This window comes from Sarcophilus harrisii, chromosome 5 (assembly GCF_902635505.1).
Source record: "Sarcophilus harrisii chromosome 5, mSarHar1.11, whole genome shotgun sequence".
NCBI classification, from domain to species: Eukaryota; Metazoa; Chordata; class Mammalia; order Dasyuromorphia; family Dasyuridae; genus Sarcophilus; species Sarcophilus harrisii.
Window position 1 is genome coordinate 147,694,150 of NC_045430.1, and position 21,163 is coordinate 147,715,312.

Sequence of the window (21,163 nt, forward strand, 5' to 3'; positions counted from 1 at the left end):
CAGATCACAAATGCTTCAAAAATATTTAAAAACAAATTTTCCCTTAAGTCAATATTAATCTACGTTATTAGAATGGCTCTAGTTTGGTTCTCTCTCTCTCTCTCTCTCTCTCTCTCTCTCTCTCTCTCTCTCTCTCTCTCTTTCTCTGAAATAGGAGGATATTATATAATATGGAAGGAGCATTAATTTGTATTTATAGAACCTAGGTTCAAATCTATATATCATACTGTTATTTTTCAGGAAAAGTTTTATCTTCTACTAGAATGATTTTTTATGTAAGACTCATATATAATAGATATTTATTGAATAAATAATTGAGTTTAGAGTAAAATAACTTTTCACAAATGTATTATAAATAGCAAACATTTTTTTTCAGTAAATCCTGGTCCTTCTGAGACCCTTCTCAAAGGTTATGCCAGTAGAGTGAAAGCTCAGGACCATCAATCTAGAAAGGGTCTAATTATGGGCCCTCAATGAACTGGCTTCCAGAAACAAAAGAAACTAAATTTGAAAAGTCACATTACTAAAATGTAAGTTATACTTTTACTGAATCTATTTTGGCCACAAATACTCATGAAATAATCTATCAAAGAATGGAGTTGTTGAATTTGTATCAGTAGAAGTAGCAATATATTAAAAAGTGAGTATAGCAATTTCATTAACTGGTAAATAGTTTATATATTTCTATTAACTAAAATGATTTGTTCAAACTGAGGTTTCTTCAGTTCATTACAATAATTTGCTACCTGTGAGTAGGAGGATATTTGTTTGAATTTCACATATGAATTTAATAGATACATTTCTTACTAGAGATTCAGAAAAATCAATATTTTAGCATTATGAATGTTCTCTGCAAATCACATGACCTCACTTAAGCTAATAAGTATTTTACCATATTGTATATATTAGTACAATTGTTTAGCTATATATGTGTATATACATACTACTAGGAAGCTATTCCAGATTTCCCTAATCTGGTACTTGCAGCACATGAAGGCAGTCAACTGCTTCATATTCAAAGCCTTTCTAATTTGGGGATACTTGTCAATCATTTGTATTCTTTATCTACTAATGATCACTCATAACTTAATAAAAATTTGTATTCCTTAAAACTTATATGATTACCTTTGTAAAGAAACATGTATACAGATATCAATTAAGGTAAATTTTCCCCTCTAGAGACATTAAGGACTTGGCATCAGCAATCCCAGATTCAAATCCTTTCTTGAACACCTTCAACTTGTAAGACCTGGAACAAGTCACTTAAATTGTCCAAGCCTCTATTTCCACATCTATAATAAGGAGAGGGACTAGTAGGTAATATCTGAAATTGCTTCAAGCTTCGGATCTATGAACTAATGAATTAATAAATTAGAATCATCTGCATGAAACATATATAATGCACTTAAAGTACTATTACATATTTTAAATTAAAGCATATACATCTTTCAAATAACAAACTATCCCCTGAAAAAAATTCATATAGTTTTATATGTTATTATATTTAAACAATATTCCAATGAGACATGAAAATTTTTCATGACTAAATTGCCACTCAAAGGCAAAGATAGATGATGGAATGTAAAAATGGGCAAGCTATAATTAAACATCAGACCTCTCCAGGGCTTCATGTTTTCAAATTCACATTGACAAGTAAAATGAAATATTCCAAGCTCTATATTCCTGGCCCCCAGGCATCCTTTGCATATCTATTGTTTTCATTTAATTCTGGCTGTTGGGTATGGCTATGGTCATTCATGCATTTTAAATAATCTTGTTTTGTTTGTTTTTTTTTTTTCATAAAAATACTGACATAATTACACTTATAAAATAATACTTGAAGGATAATCACAATTCTTATTTTGATTATTTATATGTATAATTTATGGTCATAGTGCCCATTCTGGAACTTTAAGGAATTAATGCAATAAGACCAATGCTAGAGAAGCCGTACAAAAACTTTCATACATAAAATCACCTATTCAGATGGAATTAAATGCTTTACTTAGCCCTCATTTATCAGAGCTAGTTAAACATAGCATATGCTATTTACCACTAGAACATGTTGGAAAAATGCCAAGAACCCTCTGTTTGCTTAACACTCCATTGAAAAGTCAAAGCCTCACAGTAAATTAAATATTCAAAGCATCTTCCATTCAATAGACTAGGCATGCCTCATGATTTCAGCATAATCTTCATTACCCATAACCTCTTAAGATTAAGGAAGATATAATAACTGTTACCTGGTTTATACAATGTTATGCTGATTGTGACAAAAATATTGTAAAGGTGATGATATTCTTTATTTTGCAAAAAAATTCCCCCCTCTCCAGCCCCTTCTTCTGTCTCTTTGTCTCTCCCCCCTTTTCCTTCCCATCTTTTACCATAAAAATACTTCTCTGGTGGCTATTGATCATAAAGAGAAAATTAAATGTAGATCTCAAATAAATAATTTGATTAGTATTTAAAAGTAATGCAAACATTTTATGTTGAAAACTTCATGTAGGTTTCTTATTTTAAAAGATTTTAAATGGAAATGGAAAGTAAAAAAAAATGAATGGTACATCTCCCTAACGTAGTGACACAAAAGGAAAAAAAAAACCAATCTCTTTCTCTTATTAGAGGCGGAAAACTACCAAAGCAAGACTGACTCAGTTAATGTGTTGCTCAGATTTTCAGTTGTGGTTTTTTCTTCTCTTTTATTCTTTATTTCAGTCTTTAGTTTTTATTTAATCTTTAGTTCTCTAGTAATTGGAAAACAAAAGAGATATAATTTAAAATTAAGGTGATTGAAAACAAAAGATATTGATAATTTTAAAAATACTTTTGGAGGAAAAAAATAATCCTGACAATATTCAACTATATTTTAATTCTAAAGTTTTCCTTTTGTGTTTTTTTTCAGTCATGTGTATATAGAGAGTTGTAAAAAAAAAATCATAGGAGAAAAGGATTAGAATATTATCAGACCTTAGTATAAAGAAATCTTTATGTCTGTCAAAAAATCATCTATAGGAAAGGTGTAAATACAAAATTATAAATGGAAATTTACATACTAAGTATTAGGGGGATGTATCTATTGATGCCCAGATGAACCATACCAGTACTAAAGTATTACCGACTAACTACAATATCATTACAATGCTCTTCACATAGTAAATTCTGAAGTAATGTTTGCTCAATTGAAATGATTTTAATTAATGGATTTATTCTTCAAGAGGGTTCTAAAACTTATGTTTGAGGTAATTTGCCATCCATGTAATTATCAGTACTCTACAAAATTGCTGATCTATAAATATAGTTGGTTTTGAGTGATCCTTGATGATGTTTCTTTTTCTCATATAGTAGTCTTATATATGATAAAAAACACTTATAACATAGGTTATGGATAAGTTATAGTTATCCATATTCATATTCAAGTCCTGTCTGTGATACTTAATGTGTGGACATGGACAAATAACAAAGTATCTGAGACTCAAATTAAGAAGCATGATATCCTTAGACTGCTGTTACATAAATATAATGACTGCTATCCTTTTATGACAAACCAAGAGTCTTTATAATGTATATATGAACAAAAGTAAAGCAAATATGCATAGAGATATTTGGGGAAAATGAGCAAAATATGTGTAGTAACTAACTTCCATGGTTGTTATGAGAAAATAACTTTGGAAACTTCAAAACTATGTAAATATGAGTTATTCTTATTTTTTCAGATTCAACAGAGCTGTAGCAAATAGCAAACCTTTTTTTTTTTTTTTTTTGATCTAGTTTCCTCACTCAGTACTACAGCCAGATGCTAATTCCATATTAATTTCATTTAGGAATTATTTTCTTCCTTATAGGAAATATAAAATAAGCCCTTGTAATGAGTTAGAGTACTTTCAAGTTATTAAAATTACCTCCATTACCTTACTTTGCTTGCTTGTCTTACCTCATCTTCAGATTCTCCAGGTCTCCTTATTCTGGATTATATGTCTTAATTTTTGACCCTTCACTTAGTTTGTTCCTTTAGTATGTATGTTTTCCTGGGGTCCTCTATCTGCTTAGCTTCTGAAACTATCTTTGATCTTGATATATGTGAAAATTCTGACTCAAGCTCATTAAACTTGTTTTAACTCTTGCCTTGCTTCTTAACTCTTTTTAAAAAAATTATAGCTTTTTATTTATAAGATATATGCATAGGTAATTTTTTTAGAATTGACAGTTGCAAAACCTTTTGTTCCAACTTTTCCCCTCCTTCCCCTACCCCCTCCCCCAGATGGCAGGTTGACCAATACATGTTAAATATGTTAAATTATAAGTTGAATACAATATATGTATACATGTCCATACAGTTATTTTGTGTACAAAAAGAATCGGATTTTGAAATAGTGTACAATTAGCCTGTGAAGGAAATAAAAAATGCAGGCAGATAAAAATAGAGGGATTGGGAATTCTATGTAGTGGTTCATAGTTATCTCCCAGAGTCCTTTTGCTGGGTGTAGCTGGTTCAATTCATTACTGCTCTATTGGAACTGATTTGGTTCATCTTATTGCTGAAGATGGCCATGTCCATCAGAATTGATCATCATATATAGTATTGTTGTTGAAGTATATAATGATCTCCTGGTCCTGCTCATTTCACACAGCATCAGTTCATGTAAGTCATTCCAGGCCTTTCTGAAATCATCCTGCTGGTCATTTCTTACAGAACAATAATATTCCATAATATTCATTTACCACAATTTATTCAGCCATTCTCCAATTGATGGGCATCCACTCAGTTTCCAGTTTCTGGCCACTACAAAGAGGGCTGCCACAAACATTCTTGCACATACAGGTCTCTTTCCTTTCTTTAAAATCTCTTTGGGATATAAACCCAGTAGTAACACTGCTGGATCAAAGAGTATGCACAGTTTGATAATTTTTTGAGCATAGTTTCAAATCACTCTCCAGAATGGCTAGATGTATTCACAATTCCACCCAAAATATATCAGTGTCCCAGTTTTCCCACATCCCCTCCAAAATTCTGCATTATCTTTCCCTGTCATTCTAGCCAACCTGACAGGTGTGTAACAGTATCTCAGAATTGTCTTAATTTGTATTTCTTTGATTAATAATGACTTGGAGCATCTTTTCATATGGCTAGAAATAATTTCAATTTCTTTGTCTGAGAATTGTGTGTTCATATCCTTTGACCATTTATCAATTGGAGAATGGCTTAATTTCTTATAAATTAGAGTCAATTCTCTATATATTTTGGAAATGAAGCCCTTATCAGAACCTTTGATTGTAAAAATGTTTTCCAGTTTATTGCTTCCCTTCTAATCTTGTCTGCATTAGTTTTGTTTGTACAAAAACTTTTCAATTTGATATAATCAAAATTTGCTATTTTGTGATCAATAATGATCTCTAGGTCTTTGGTCATAAATTCCTTCCTCTTCCACAGGTCTGAGAGGTAAACTATCCTATGTTCTTCTAATTTATTTATAATCTCATTCTTTGTGCCTAGGTCATGAACCCATTTTTGACCTTATCTTGGTATATGGTGTTAAGTGTGGGGCAATGCCTAGTTTCTGCCATGCTAATTTCCAATTTTCCCAGCAATTTTTGTCAAACAGTGGGTTCTTATCCCAAAAGCTGGGATCTTTGGGTTTGTCAAACACTAGATTATTAAAGTTATTGACTATTTTGGCCTTTGAACCTAACCTATTCCATTGATCAACTAGTCTTTTTCTTAGCCAATACCAAATGATTTTGGTAACTGCTGCTTTATAATATAATTTTAGATCTGGTACAGCTAGGCCACCTTCATTTGATTTTTTTTTCATTAATTCCCTTGAAATTCTTGACCTTTTGTTTTTCCATATGAACTTTGTTGTTATTTTTTCTAGGTCATTAAAATAGTTTTTTGGGAGTCTGATTGGCATAGCGTTAAATAAATTGATTAGTTTAGGTAGTATTGTCATCTTTATTATACTTGCTCGCCCTATCCAAGAGCATTTAATATTTTTCCAATTGGTTAGATTGCTTCTTAACTCTTAACATCCTTGTCTTTATCATTCCATTTTGCCAAGTTGCCTGATAGTAACAATATGAATCTAAACAAAAAACCTTATTGCATAAAAATCACCCTGATAAAACATGCTTCTTTTTTTTCTAAAAGGCAATTCTGTCAATAAATAACACAAAAACAATACTTTAATGAGATAGGGTATATAAATGGGTTACCATTTATCAAGGAAACAGCTAACTAAAAAAAAAGAGAAAAGTGAATTATAACATAAAAGGTCAGATGGATAAATAGCCCAAATGTTTCACTAGCATTCATAAAAATCAAAATGCCTTAATTAAAAACATAGAGTTCATTCTCCTCTGGTGGGTTTATGAAGAAACATGAAGGAATCATAGGATGAAAAGACATGTATATCACCTTACTGATGGAGGTAAGATCCTCAGTAATTAGATCATAGATCCCTTAATAACACTTTAAGTTTTATAAAGTGCTTTATAAATATTATATCATTTTAGCCTCATATTATCATAAATATCCCTTTATAGATAAAGAAAGTGAAGCAGGCAACCAGTAAGAGACATGGTGAAGGTCATACAACTATTAAATATCTGAGGCTGCATTTGAATTCATGTCCTTTAACCAGGACTCTGTTCTCTACAACCTTGTTGTTCTTCAATTGTTTTTAGTCATGTCCAACTCTTCATGAAACCATCTGGGATTTTCTTGCCAAATATAATGAAGAGGTTTACCATTTCCTTCTCCAGCTCATTTTACAGATGAGGAAATTGAGACAAATAGGATTAAATGACTTGCTCAGGGTCACACAGTCCACATTTAAGGTCAGGAACGTGAATCTATTGACTGCATCACTGAGCCGTCTCAAAAATATGAAATCTAAAGGCCTATAACATGCTATCTAAATGTAAACTATTACAAATGTAATAAAACAATCTATTTCTCTCAAAATGTAAATTTACTAATAATTTATGGAGATATTAATTCACTTTTATTCTTTCTATTGTACTAAAATATATTTGGCTTGGAATATTTAAGGTAGAATAGAGAATGAAGATATTTTTGTATCTTGTTGCCTCTGTGACTAATGACTAATTAATAATAAAATAGGATGGTCTTTTAACTTCATTTATAATGAAGTCCTCATAATTTAAAATCAATGATTTTCTAGTTATATTTTCAATATGAAGTTGAATCTATAAAAATATCAATTGAGTGAAATAGTTTTATTAAGTTTTGCAAAATGGCTATTTTGCACCTCTCTTTCCCATCAGCATTGTCACTTTATTGAGATGTAAATAGTGATCCTTTTTGTACAGATTATTAAAAGGTCAAAACCAAAACATGCATGTACTGAAAAACAGTCAGAGTCATGTCTACAGTTCCCAAGTATAGCTTAGCTGTCTTTGTCACTGTCTCTGAGAGTCTTCTTGTCAAAAAGATATTCTGCCACATTAGACTGGGCGTTTCCATTTTGTGCATGTTGGTTTTTGAGTTCACCCAGTTGTTTGATGGACTTTATTGTTCACCTAGGTCAAATTTAAAGGGCTAGTTTTCACATATCAAATATTTGATGATATTTTTAAAATGTTTATAAGATTGGTTTCTGACTGATGCACGAAAATCAAGATGAATTTCAGCAGCCTAAACGAGAGAATATGAAATATCTGCAAGCAGATCCTAGAACACGTATAATAGCTTTACTGAACAAATATTATTAGATAAGATGTCATGCTGTCCATTATATGCTTATGCTAATTGCTTTCATTCTCCTACCTTTTCCCCCAACTCTTATACTCCTCTGTGACGGTAATTTATTTTTAATTAAATAAGTCATATTAGAATACTGACTGGAGAAGAATGTGGAGTGGTTCTTAAATAGATTTTTAAAGCAATGACCACCAGCTCAAGAAAACATATATATAGGCTTCTTTTTTGGATCAAATTAAACTTACCAAATCCAAAAGCATTAGCACCTCCAATGCTTTGTGAAGCTTGGACACTAGTGGATGTGTACAGTCCTGTAACCAGTAAGCCATCAAAGAAGGTACTTGTGGAAATAGTCACTGAAACATAAAACAAAAATAAATAAATAAATGCCAGTCATCAAAACATTTAATTATATGCCTATTATAAAATGCTAAGTATTTTTAACATAACATTTATCATTTGTTCAATAATCATTCTCTACTATGTCCATCAGTGACAGCAATATTGCCCCTAAAGAGAGGAGAGAATGAATTCTTAGGTCAAGACACCTTTTTAAAAAAGCCAAACTCCAAAATTTATGATGTTTTGTTCTATGTTTAGGCAACCAGTTCTGCCTTTTTCCATTCACAAACAAATTTAATCTCTGTGTGAAAAACAAACTGAAAACAATATATTATTAAAGAGAAAAAATTTCCCCCTCTGAGAAACAATTTCAAAAGCATCACTGGAGATCTGGCATTGTATTGATTATATTTTTTAAAAGCACCCCAAACTGTGAGAAACAATCCTTCACTGGAACAAGGAAGGATAGCAATATACCCTGAATTTCTTTATGTGAGCCTACATTTTGTAGCAGTGTTTCCTGACACTTTTCAACAAAAGGCAGACTAATTTGGATGAAGATACTGATGCCTTTTCCTCTTGTGAGCAAAGAAAGAAAAATTAATGCATTACTTATAATGTCCTTAAATGATTTCTGATATATATTGCCTGTAGTATGTGCCTCACTAATGGAAAGTTCATTACTAAGAATTTATGATCCTGTGATCATAAAATGGAGCTAATTAAATTTATTCTTTATGCATATTTTGTTACCTAAAATGTTCTTTTTGCTTACTATTGCAGGAAAATAATTACAACAGACTTTCTCTATGAAATTACAATGTTTTCTATTCCATTAACCTTTAAATTTTGTCCTTTATGATAAAAGGTGAAAGATACTATGATACATAAAGTGAATAAAAGATTCGAATGTTTATTTAGCAATATGTAGTATGGAACTATCATTATTTTTGGTATCAATAACAAAAAATTCATGGATGAAGGCAAGTGTCATACTGGTATCTTGGATGGGACTTTATAAATTCAACTCCAAGATACCCAGTGAGTCCTTCAAAGCAATAAGAAGTATCCATATTGTTAACTATCCAGATAAACAGACATGCCAGTAGCCTAATATGACATGGTATAGTCAATTCAAGGAGGAAAAATAGCAGCATATACAATAGAAGGAGCACCAGAGCTCTTGTTTGTATTTTAATTCCATTATTTATTAGCTTTATGATCCTGAACAAGCTGATTCATTTCTCAAAGCCTCAATTCACTCATTAGTAAAATGGGAATAATGACTCTGGAAGTACCATCTTACAAAGGTACTATGTAGGGGATGAAAACACTTTATAACTACAAAATACCATATAAATATGCACTGTTCTGACCTCTCTGTACCATTTGACAGTCATCTCCCCTCTCTTCTTATCTGGATATTTTTCCCCACTAGATTTTAGAGATATTGTTCTGTCATGATTCTCTTCATATCTTTCTGATTCATCTTTCTCAGATGCCTTTTTGGAATTGTCATCTATGTCCCAACTTCTAACAGATGTACATTATGGTACAACAGAAAGGGTCAGGGATTTTGAACCAATGTATGTGGATTTGAATGCTGGTGCTTGTGTAAACTTGGACAGGGATATTGAATGAAATATCATCATGTTAATTTATCTACTACTATTTTTAATTATTGACCTGAGTGACATTTATACCTTGTTCTTTCTTAAATACATACTCTATAAAAATCCAGCTGTGAACAATTTAGTCTTTTGTGAGGAAAGGATAAGTATTACAAAGGGCCATAGTGAATTTAGGATAGATCCATATGATCACCAACCTTTCTTATACATAATCATGTAATGGGTTCATATGGAACAAAGAAAAACATCCAATGCAATTGTGCATCCTCATCAAGGCTATGGGAAGCTTCCCAATGTCTTAAGTATACATATGTTTTTCATGGCTACAGTTCTTAGTCCCAGTCCACTACTATATATCTACTCAAAGCATTATAGGCCATGACATTTTAAATTCCTAATCCCTCCTTCCTTCTCCCCTGCCTCTCCCCCTGTCTTTCCTTATCTCTCTCTGTGTCTCTCTCTCCACTTCCCCCTCTCCCTCTCCTTACTTAAAATGCAGCAGTATATAATACAAGGTCAATCAGATTCATTAGCTATATGACCATAGACAATCTCAAAGTCCCAGCCATATTTTACAAATTACTTTTCTCAAGTGATAGAGCTTCCACTAATAGTGAAATTATAGGTCTGAATCATCATCATCATCATCACCACCACCACCACTCCCACTACTACCATAATTATCATCATATTGTTTAAGGAAACAAAAGTTATGCAATGAATCACTGTAAGTTTCTCACTGAATACCTAGACGGACATGATCAGGTGGAAAGAATTGTATATCAGAAACTCATTATCTTTCATAAACTAACAAACCAAAAATCATAATACAAATATAGACTCCAAGTTATTTTTGAGAATTCACTAAATAAGCTACACCAAAAGAACTAAAGTATCATCATGAATAAAACAGTTGCCTACAACTGTCTGTTATAACACTGATCCTTAATATCATATTATTAACCACATGGAATAGAAACCTTTCAAAACATGTATTTATTGAGTGTAGGAAGTCAAAATCATATGGAAACAGCACAAGGTCTTCAACAAAGAGTGAATCTATAGGAGATGGGCTCATATCCTAATACTTTCATTCAATTATAAATAGATACTATTTTACCCACATGTATAATCTATGTACACTGACTGTAAAAGAATAATACTAAAAGACTGACTTCTCCCAAGTCTGTTTCAATTTGTACTCATCAAAAAAAGATGGGAACAAGAAAATTATAATAAATAAATAATAAAATAAAATAAAAATAATAATAAACTTAAATTACTAGTAATTAATGGTAAACTTAATTACACCAATCAATATAGGTGTTTATCAATAGAGTTGTTTTGAGAAAAGTGCTTCGCAAATGTTAAACCATTATATAAATATGATAATAATAATCATATACTTACCTCCTTCTTCAAAGAGATATTTTAACAGAATCTTGGAATTAGAAGGGGCATTAAATGTTATTAATATACTCCATACCTGAATAATAATAATTCCTTTTATAGTATCCCTGTCACATCACTATCTTTGGATAAGTAGATGTTACTGTTAAAATCTAAACATCAGTTCACTTTAAATTTTAAAAGAAATTAAATTTATCATATTCTTATTACTGAAATACTATCATTAAAGTTTGGTCATTATAAACATTGAAAGTGTTTATGTAACCCTTTGCTTTCTTTTTCTCAATAATATTTTGTTTTCTTTAATTACGTGTAAAGATGATTTTCAACATTCATTTTTTGTAAGATTTAGAGTTCCAAAATTTTCTTCACTCCTTCCCTTACCTCTCCCCCTTTCCTCAAGACAGCAAGCAATCTGATATAGATTATACATGTATAATCATTTTAAACATATCTCCACATTAGTCATGTTGTGAAAGAAAAATCAAAACAAGAAATAAAAAGCAAACCATTAAAAAAAGGAAAAATAGTATGCTTCAATTTGCATTCCTTCTCCAGCATTCTATCTCTGGATATGGATGACATTTTCCATCCCAAGTCTATTGAAACTGTCATGGATTACTCTTGCTGAGAAGAACTAAGTCTATCATAGTTGATCATCACAAAATCTTACTGTTAGTAAATACAATGTCCTCCTGTTTCTTCTCACTTCACTTAGCATCACTTTGGCCCCTCCCTTAAGCTAGTCCTTTATAGAATTTAACAGCCAAATATCACTAGCTAATATTAATTTTAAACAGCTAGTTTTAACATGAGAATTAATTTAGCATTAACCTTATCATCTATATTCAAAAAGTTGTCATCCCTAGAGAGGAGAGAAGGAAACTAATTATGCCAAATGGGGAAAACTGAAAAAGAAATAATCTAATAGCACTACAATGTTATTGCTGATTGATTATTTCAAGCAAGATCCCAAGGAATATGGCTAAAAGAACAGGGAGGAAAGAGAATGATTGCTGATGCTTGAAGAAAGTTTTAGAATACATGAAAGTATCACTTTTCTCCCACATAAGTTAGTTAGCATATGTAATTTCCCCAAATGTTTATATGAAGTAATGCATGTTAAATATAAAAACACATTTTCAGGAGTATAGAAGATAGCCCAGAAAAGTTTGTAATATAATAGTCAAATAAGTAAATGTGATTAAGTCAGGATACAAGGCAGAAACCTTGGAAATGAGAGCCAGGGTATAATCATCTTACAGTTTCAATTGCCAGAACCCTGGACAGCTCCCTGGTAGCATAGCTATTATTTAAAAGATCTTTTTTCCCCCCTTAATATGGCAGCAGGTCTGCCTATGTGTTTCTTTTCTCAGGTTAAAAACTACCTAGTGTTTAAAGATCCTTTGCTTTGTGATTATAGGTTCTAACCTTCTTAGGGAAAAAGCTCATATTCATTTACCCAGGATCCTTTTGTATCTATGTCAGATGGGAAGGATCATGTCTTTTGATATAAGAAACTCTCAGAGGGTAATGTTCCCAGGGTTTCTGGCAGTATTAGGACCTAGCACAGGGACAGGATTCCTCAGAGATTAGGAGTGGTGTTCACATTTTCCTTGATGTCTTTCAAACTCCAAGTTAGATGTCTAAGTTTAAATAGAATTAAGTTCATACCCCTGCCACACTTAGCATGACACATGTATACATATATATGTATATGTTTGTTTGTATGTTTGCTAAAAAAAAATGATCCTTACAAAAATTTAGAGAGACAAACATTAAACATTGTTTAATACACAATAGGCCTAGAAATAGAGAATGGAGCCGACTCCTCTCAGATCTTTCATTTTAAGAGGGCATCTGGGATAGTCACCTCTTCATTTTTTTTTTTGACTTATAGTAACTCCTTTTGACTTCATTATACCTTTAGGTTGGGTACTCTTACCTTCTTCATCTCTCCCTGACTTTTCAAATTCTTTTTTTACATGTCTTTCCTCCATTATGAGATCTTTGAGGCCAGGGCAATTTTTTTTGCCTTTCATCATATCCTCAGCACTTAGCATAGTACCTAGCACATAGTTGGTACTTAATATAACATTTACTAAATATTATAGCTATAAACATCTTTATCTAAATTCATCTGCATTCTTAAGGAAGACAAGCAAAGCAATAAAATTTACTAGAAGATAAGTTATTTAGACTAAAATTTAATGAATAAATCTATAATAAGCACCTAAATGTGTCCAGAATTAGGCTAAGTGCTGTAACATATAATCATATATTTTCCCTAGGATGAACCTCAGAAATCATCTAATTTAACACTCTTAATTTTAAATATGGGACCAGACAAATTATATGATTGTATGAACATAATATATTGCAAACCTGAAAGTTCTATGTGTGCCGACACTTAATAGTGTTATAAAGGGAAACAGAGATGAAAATGCCAAGACTGTAGATCAGAAATTCATCTGTAACCTAAAGTCTTGATCATAAATAAAAGTTGAATTTAGATCTTCCTGACTGTTCATTCTCTATCTACAAGTTACATGTTGCTAGCAGAAATGCATATCAATTTTAAACTTAATATTTGTTGAATTATCATCAGCATCATCAAATATACAGTATTTAGTGGCAATAACTGCACAAGAACTTAAGATCTTTGCTCTATGTTCCTTCTACTATATCATTTTGCCTCATTCACAGATGAAGAAACAACTCCACAGGGGTTAAATAACTTTTCCAAAGTCACATAGCTAGTTAGTTCCAGTTGTAAGTTAGTTGGGAAAACTAAGATTCATATCTTCTGACTCCATGCCCAATACTCTTTTCCCTTAGTCTTTCTTTTTATTTATTTTTTATTAGAAAGGCAAAAAAAGATAGACTTGGTCTCTGTCATTAGAAATATACTCATTCTATTCATGTGACATCATAGCTAACTTTCAATGATATGGGCCAGGCTGGTTTGTCTATATGCACAAGATTACAACTGATAGGAATGTATTTTTCCAGATATCAGTTGTCTTCACTGGACTGTGCTTGGATAGGTTCCATAACTCTAGTAGAAGATTTTATGATTAAGTGGGGAGGTAGAGAAGAAGCAGAGTACATTTGGAAAGCTATAACTAGATGGAGGGCAAAAATCATTACATGGAAAAGCCAGCAGTTTAGAGACCATAGAACTGAAGACCAAGAGGTAGAAAGCAGTATAGAGAATAGAAATAAAAAATAGAATCACTAAGGCCTAAATATGATGGCAAGAATCAATGTATCAAATCAGACCAAGTTGGGTTAAATACTAACACAAGCAAGAGGAAAAAATTCCCTAAGTCTGCTGTATTCAGAGTTCTGTGGGCTTACACATGTTGTTAAGCCTAACCATGAGCAGTCAGCCTGCTTTTAAACTTCCATTGAATTCCTCTTGGCTGGATGCTACAAAAATATCAGCATTTTTGCCTCTCAGTCCATATGCATAGTCATTTCTTAATGGCAACTTACAAGTTTCAACATATACAAATTATGAGCTTGCATCAGAGATTTATGTAAAGTCAACTACTAATCAAAGACATAATAAAAATTATGCATGTTAAGAAGACAGAAACAAGTAACCTTAGACTACTATAAAAATTTTCTACTCATGCTTTTTAAGTTTTCATTACAGTATGTCTAAGGAGTTCATTTTTGCATATTTAAGATTTCTCCCATGTTTCAGAATCAAAATTCCCCCAGTTATTAATTTCACCCTAAATATTTTGGGGGTACATGTTCTATATCTATGTATCTCTGAACATGTCGTCTCTACCCAGTAGGTTATAAGCTCCTTAGGAATAAGGACAGTCTCATTTTTGTATCTGAATCCCCATTGTCTAATGTAATTCCTGGCCAATAATGAGTGCTTAAAAAACACTTGTTGATGAAATGGCCAATTAATATGGCAGGTGGTCTTGGCCAGGAAGAATGAATAAAATGTCAACAAGCAGAAAATGACAAGAAAGGAAATGTAAACTGTGCTTGGAGAACAAATAATCTAAATTAGTTGTAGTAAGGAGGAATCAGAGAGTAGTAGTGTATAAGAAGGTGTTAAGAGATAGATAGATAGAGATAAGTATATATATATATATATATATATATTATCAATAGAAAATAGATCTAGAAATATATATATATATATATATATACATTTGTATGTACATATATGCATGTGTGTATATATGCATATATTATTTAGATTGCAGAAAATAAGTTCAGTTTTATTTGGTAAGCAACAGGGATCTATCAAAGGCTTCCGTTTAGTTTAATGACATGATGAAAATTTTGCATCAGAAAGACTAACTAGGAAACCATATTTAGACAGAAAGTGAAATAAGGAGGAGTGGTTGCAATAATCAAGGTGAGAGGTAGCAAGAATTTAGATTAGGGAATAGCTGTGAAAATAGCAAGCAATGTGAAAAATATTGCAAAAAATAGAAACAAGTAAATTTATTTACAGAATAGATGTTAGAAGAAACAAAGAGAAATATTTCAAAGATGACCCTGAGTTTAGAAGCTTGGGTAACTGATAAAATGATGCTGCCATTGACCCAGATAGAAAAATCATAAAGATAAGCAGGTTTAGAAGAAAATATGATACCTTCTATTTTACACATATTGAACTTAAAATGGTAGAGAGCCTCAAAGATGGGAAATGTTCAAGAGATAAATGAATCTGGAATTAAGAACAAAGACATAAAGAGAAAAAAAGAATAAAGAAAGACTCTTTGGAATATATATAATCAGTTCAGAGTATGAAGATGAGCTACAAAAGGGACAAAGGAGAAAATAGGAACGTGAGGAAAATCATTAGAGTAGCAAGAGAAGTCAAAATGGCAAAAATTATGGTGAGACAGGAGAGGGATAGAACTTGATCAATGGCTTCAAATGCTTAAATGGCATGTGTATTACAACCACTGGCAAAACTATCTTTACTATATGGAAATATGTGGTTTTCTTATTTAAAAAATAAGAAGTTGGACTCAAGCAAAAGCAAGGATTTAAAATATAAATACTTGTTAGAAGTCAAAGAAATTTAACTTGAATTCTTCTCTTGTATAGAAAAAAAGTATTTTACTTGTGGTGAATTTGTGTAACTGAAAGTCTTTCTGTGAAAAGGTACATGGAAAAAAATAGGATGTAGCTTTTATATATTGCTGGAAAAAGAAAGATTTGATTTTATGAGGTGTCTTCAGCTGAATCTACCATTATTTTGTTCATAAAGCTATAAAGCTCTAAAGATATTGGGGGAAAATGGACCTATTTTGTCTTTCAACTTCAGCATGTGTTTTCATAAATAATACATATGTCTCTAGCTATATTGGCATATGGGTATGCATATAGTGATGATTTTATCTTCTCATAAACTAGTCATGTATGTACCTTGTGCTATTATCTACTCTATGAAGTTTTTCTATCATTTATTTAAATAGAAAATAGGAAAAAAAATCAAAAGGCTGAACTTAAGGCATGTATTTTTTTCAGTGTGTGTGCTAAGTTGGCAATGAGCTTAGTATTAGAAGACTATGAATATAGATTGCCAGGTTGTGACAGCAAACCAGAAACATGATGTAGAGACACAATTGAATTCTTATCAGGGTACAAAGAGAAGAGTAGGCTCTGCCTGGAAATGACTAATTATAAAGCTGGTATTATCCATTTTAGTTTCTATTTAATGTTCACAACAAGGCACTGATAGCATTCTTGGGGGCTGGGGGATAAAGAACACCATAAAATGAAAGCGTAGTGGGAAAAGAATTTAGATATTTAATGCTTATATTTTGTTCTACAGCTTCTTGCTGATGAAAACTATATATTCTATCAAATTGAAATCATTTCAAAGATATTTCTATATTACTTTGTAGAAAAGGTCATTAGTATGTATAAAAACACTATAAAATTGAAAACCCTGTGTGGCAGTATGACATTATTGTGTTTCTCCAATAATGGAATGTACAAATATATAGAAATACAGACACACATGTGTATTTGCATCTGATGACAAGTTGGAAATAAAAATACTAGCTCAAATCATTTTTACTATAATAGTGGTCTGACTGTAACAACTTCCCATTGATTGGTTTTCAATATAGAACTTGGTCTGAAAGCCATTAGTCAAATTCTAGATTGTCATTGTAAAAAACAAACAAATCCTTCCTGTACTTTGCCTTTTGAATAGTGAATCTTGTCTGCTTTTTGAATAGCAAGTAGTTTAAATAGCCTAAGGAATAAACATATTACTGTGGAAATGAAATAAACTGAATTTATTTACTGCAAAATTTACTCAACAAAATGTAGACTTGCCACTGTCACCATTTAATCAAATTGCCATAAGCTCCAACTGCCAGAACTGAAGTCCATTAGAATTCACATTTTAAAACCAGGAAAAATCATGACCTCTCAACTATTTCTTATTACAAGCACTATTGCCATTACTATTTTCTCTGTGTAGTTTTCAAAAATGAGTTTGAGTATTTTAGCAATAGAATTCCAGAAGCAAGAAAGGATATCATCCAAGTTTTAAAAAAAACACCTGAAGCCAAAATCATTAAGAAAAAGACATGACTCTTTAGGGTTGATATGAACCCAGGGATTTTAAAACAACAGAATATGAACAAATGGTGTCTAGTAATTCTTCAATGGAAATTATAGAATCATTCTTCCCTATTTAAGCTGAACACTGATAAGCAGCCATAGCCAGAAGGATTTAGGAGGCAGGAAATAGTGGGTAGGAAAGAGTAGGCAGGTGTGTGTGTGTAAATAGTTTCTGCTTTCCACATGGCTGAATATATTAGTTAGTCCTCTGGATTCACTAGTAGCTTATTCCACAAGCATTTTTTTCAAGTAACTACTACATGCAGAAGACTACATTTAGCATACTGAAGCCCAAAGGAATTAGAATACAAGCTCCTTAAGGGCAAGAATTGTTTCATTTTTTCTCTTTGTTTTTTTCAGTGCCAACCTCACTAGCCAGAACAGATTGTTTAGTTATTTTTCAGTCACATCTGACTCTTCTTGACCCTATTTGGGGTTTTCTTTGCAAAGATACTTAAGTAGTTTGCCATTTATTTCTCCAGCTCATCTCATGGATGAGTAACAGGCAAGGTTAACTAGGTGGACACAGTGGATAAAGTGCTGGGTTTAGTGTCAGTAAGACTGATATTCCTGAGTTCAAATATGGCCTCAGAAACTTACTAGCTTTGTAATTCTAGGCAAGTCATTTAACCCTATTTGCCTCAGTTTCTCATTTGTCAAATGAGCTGGCGTGAGAAATGGCAAACCCATCAGTAGCCTTACCAAGAAAACTCCAAATGGGGTCATAAAGAGTTGGCATCCTGAGGATGTATTTGAACTCAAGAAGATGTCTTCCTGACTTTACCACCTAGCTGCATTAGCTAACACATAGAAGATACACAATATGTGTTTGCTGTAAGCAAGCTAGCTTTCAAAGCATCATATTCAATTTATCATAATTTTTAAAAGCAAGCTGTACATAACAGATTTGTGGTTTTGCTTAAGATGCTTTTTATTTTATTTTCTATTTTGTATGAGGAAATGACTTGGGATGGTATCAAGCAAATTCAGAACATAAAAAGAAAATTTTAAAAATCTGTTGCATTTCATTCCTATCAATAGTAGTGAGAAAATACAGGTATAAAATATCACATGTACTGTCAGACAAAGTTATTTTGTAGGTAAACTCTTCTTAAACATTTTTTACTTGTTACAAAGGAGGAGTAGGCAATGGCTCTTTCTCAGGAAAAGACTAAACTGGTAAGTAGGCATCAAAATATCAGTTAAAAATAAATACTTGTTTAATGAATACAAGCATTGGAAAAGCCAGGTAGGAAGGGGGCGGAGCCAAGATGGCGGAGAAGGCACAGGCTACTTTCTAAGCTCTTCTCTTACCCTCTCTATCAATATTATATCGAGCCTCAAAAATAGTATTGACTGCCAACCAAAGATAAGAAGAGAACAACTCACCAGCCAAAGAAAATCTGCAGTCCTCGCCAAAAAAGGTTGGTTCGCAGGGGGAGATCAGCACAGACTGGGAGAGAAATTAGGTTCCGAGGAAAGCCTCAAACCAAAAGTGAAAGCACAGATCTCAGCAAGCTCGCAGCCCCAACCCGCAGTACAGGGCTTTTCCTTGGGCAGTTGTGATCCTGCACGGCAGGAGGACACAGCCCGGGTTAGCCTCCAATCTGTGCTTTGGGGGGCTCAGCTTGGGGCCATAGAGCTTTCCCAGGGCCGATTTGCATCAGAGACTCTGGGGCAGAATTCGGTGGAACGCAGGCTGCGGTCAGCCAAACCACAGTCCCACAAGAGGCCCGGCCTGGGGCAGGACACTTTCACCCCTTAGTCTCTAGCCGAGGGCAATCGCTAACCCACACAGCCCAACTGGGCAATTGATAGCTCGCCAGTGCTGAATCCACTTCCTGTTGGGGAAGGGAAAAACCCCACCAGAGCACTCCCATACCTCAGAGCTGGAATAGGACTCTCACCAGAGCATCCTTTACCCAGAGCCTAAATAGGTTTACATCTCTCCCTGTTCTGGAGGAAGCTGGTAACCCCCTTGCCAGGGAGACATACCCCAAAGGCTTTAAAACAGAATAAAAAGATGAAAAGAACATCGAAGTTTCTATGCAGAAAAAAGAGGTCAGCAAACCAAGAGACCCAAACAGCAAAATGCATCAGACTGTCCTCCTTTATAGATCTCTTAGAAGAGACCATTAAAAGTCTCAAAAGAGAGTTAGAAGATAAATGGGGAAAGGAAAGAGGTTTTAAAGAAAAATTCCTGAAATAGAATTGAAAAAGAAAAAAATTCCCAGGAAGTGCAGGAAACAAAAATTGGTGAATTGAAAAATAAAGAATTACAGAAAGTAGGATTTATGAATTGAAAAGACAAAGAACTCAAAGAAAGTAGGATTTGGAATTGAAAAAGAAAATAATTCACTAAAAAAAAAAAATTAGTGAAATGGAAAAAATTCCACAGACCAAAAACAATAATTTAAAAACCAATTGACATACAGAAAGAAGAAAAAAGCTAATGAAGAAAATAATTTTTTAAAAATTAGAACTGAAAAATAGAAACATGATTCATTGAGACAGCAAGAATGTCAAGCAAAACCAAAAAATGAAAACTGAAAAACCAGAATTATCTATTTCAAAAAACAGACTTGGAAAATGATCTAGTAGAGATAATCTGAGGATTATTACTTCCAAAACATGATGAAAAAGAGCCTAGATATTTTTTCAAGAAATCATCAAAGAGAACTGTCCAGATGTAAAGAATAAAGGTAAATAGGCATTGAAAGAATTCATTGAACCCCTTCTGAAAGAAACCCAAAAATAAAACCCCAAGAATATTGTCCAAATTTGAACCATGATTAAGGAAAAAATTTTAACAGCCAAAAACCATTTAAATACCAAGGTAATAAAAGATCACCCAAGATCTGGCTGCTCCATATTAAAGGAACAAGGGGCCCGGAAAGATATTCGAAGGCACCAAGAACTTGGGATGCAGCAAGAATAAACTACCCAGCTAAGTGAGCATTTTCCCCAGGGAAGGATGGATATTTAAGAAACAAATGAATTCCATTTGTTTTGAAGAAAACCAGAACTAAACAAAAAATTTGATCCCAAACCATAGAACCCAAGAGATGCAGAAAGGTAAAAAATAACCTTTGAGAATTGATTTTGTGGATATATAAAAAGAATACATGTATAATTTGATTGTACTTTATAAAATAAAAAGGGAAGTAGATAAAAAGGGATGATGGCAGAATAAGGGGAAGGAGGGATAAAAAGAGGGAAACCACATCCCACAAAGAGGAAAGGAAACATCATATCTGGGAAGAAATTTAGAGAGGGGGGAGGAAATTGTGGAATTTACTTCATCAGAGTTGGCTCAAAGAAAAATAATTGACATTTGTATTGAGAAAATTCTCCCTTTGCCTCATTAAAACGGGGGAGGAAAAGGAAAAGAAAAAGAGTAGGGAAGGAAGGGAAAGATTCAAAGGGGGAGGGAGGG

At 32.7% G+C, this 21,163-nt stretch overlaps 1 protein-coding gene across 4 annotated transcripts in view; it reads right to left on the reverse strand.

Annotated features, from left to right (window-relative positions):
• RELN (reelin) overlaps positions 1–21,163 on the reverse strand; it is a 515,944-nt gene that overhangs the window by 417,997 nt on the left and 76,784 nt on the right. For all 4 annotated transcript variants that reach the window (XM_031938705.1, XM_031938703.1, XM_031938706.1 and 1 more), the window contains exon 2: positions 7,966–8,076. In XM_031938705.1, coding sequence (XP_031794565.1) covers positions 7,966–8,076 — 111 coding nt within the window. The remainder of the gene's footprint in view (positions 1–7,965; positions 8,077–21,163) is intronic.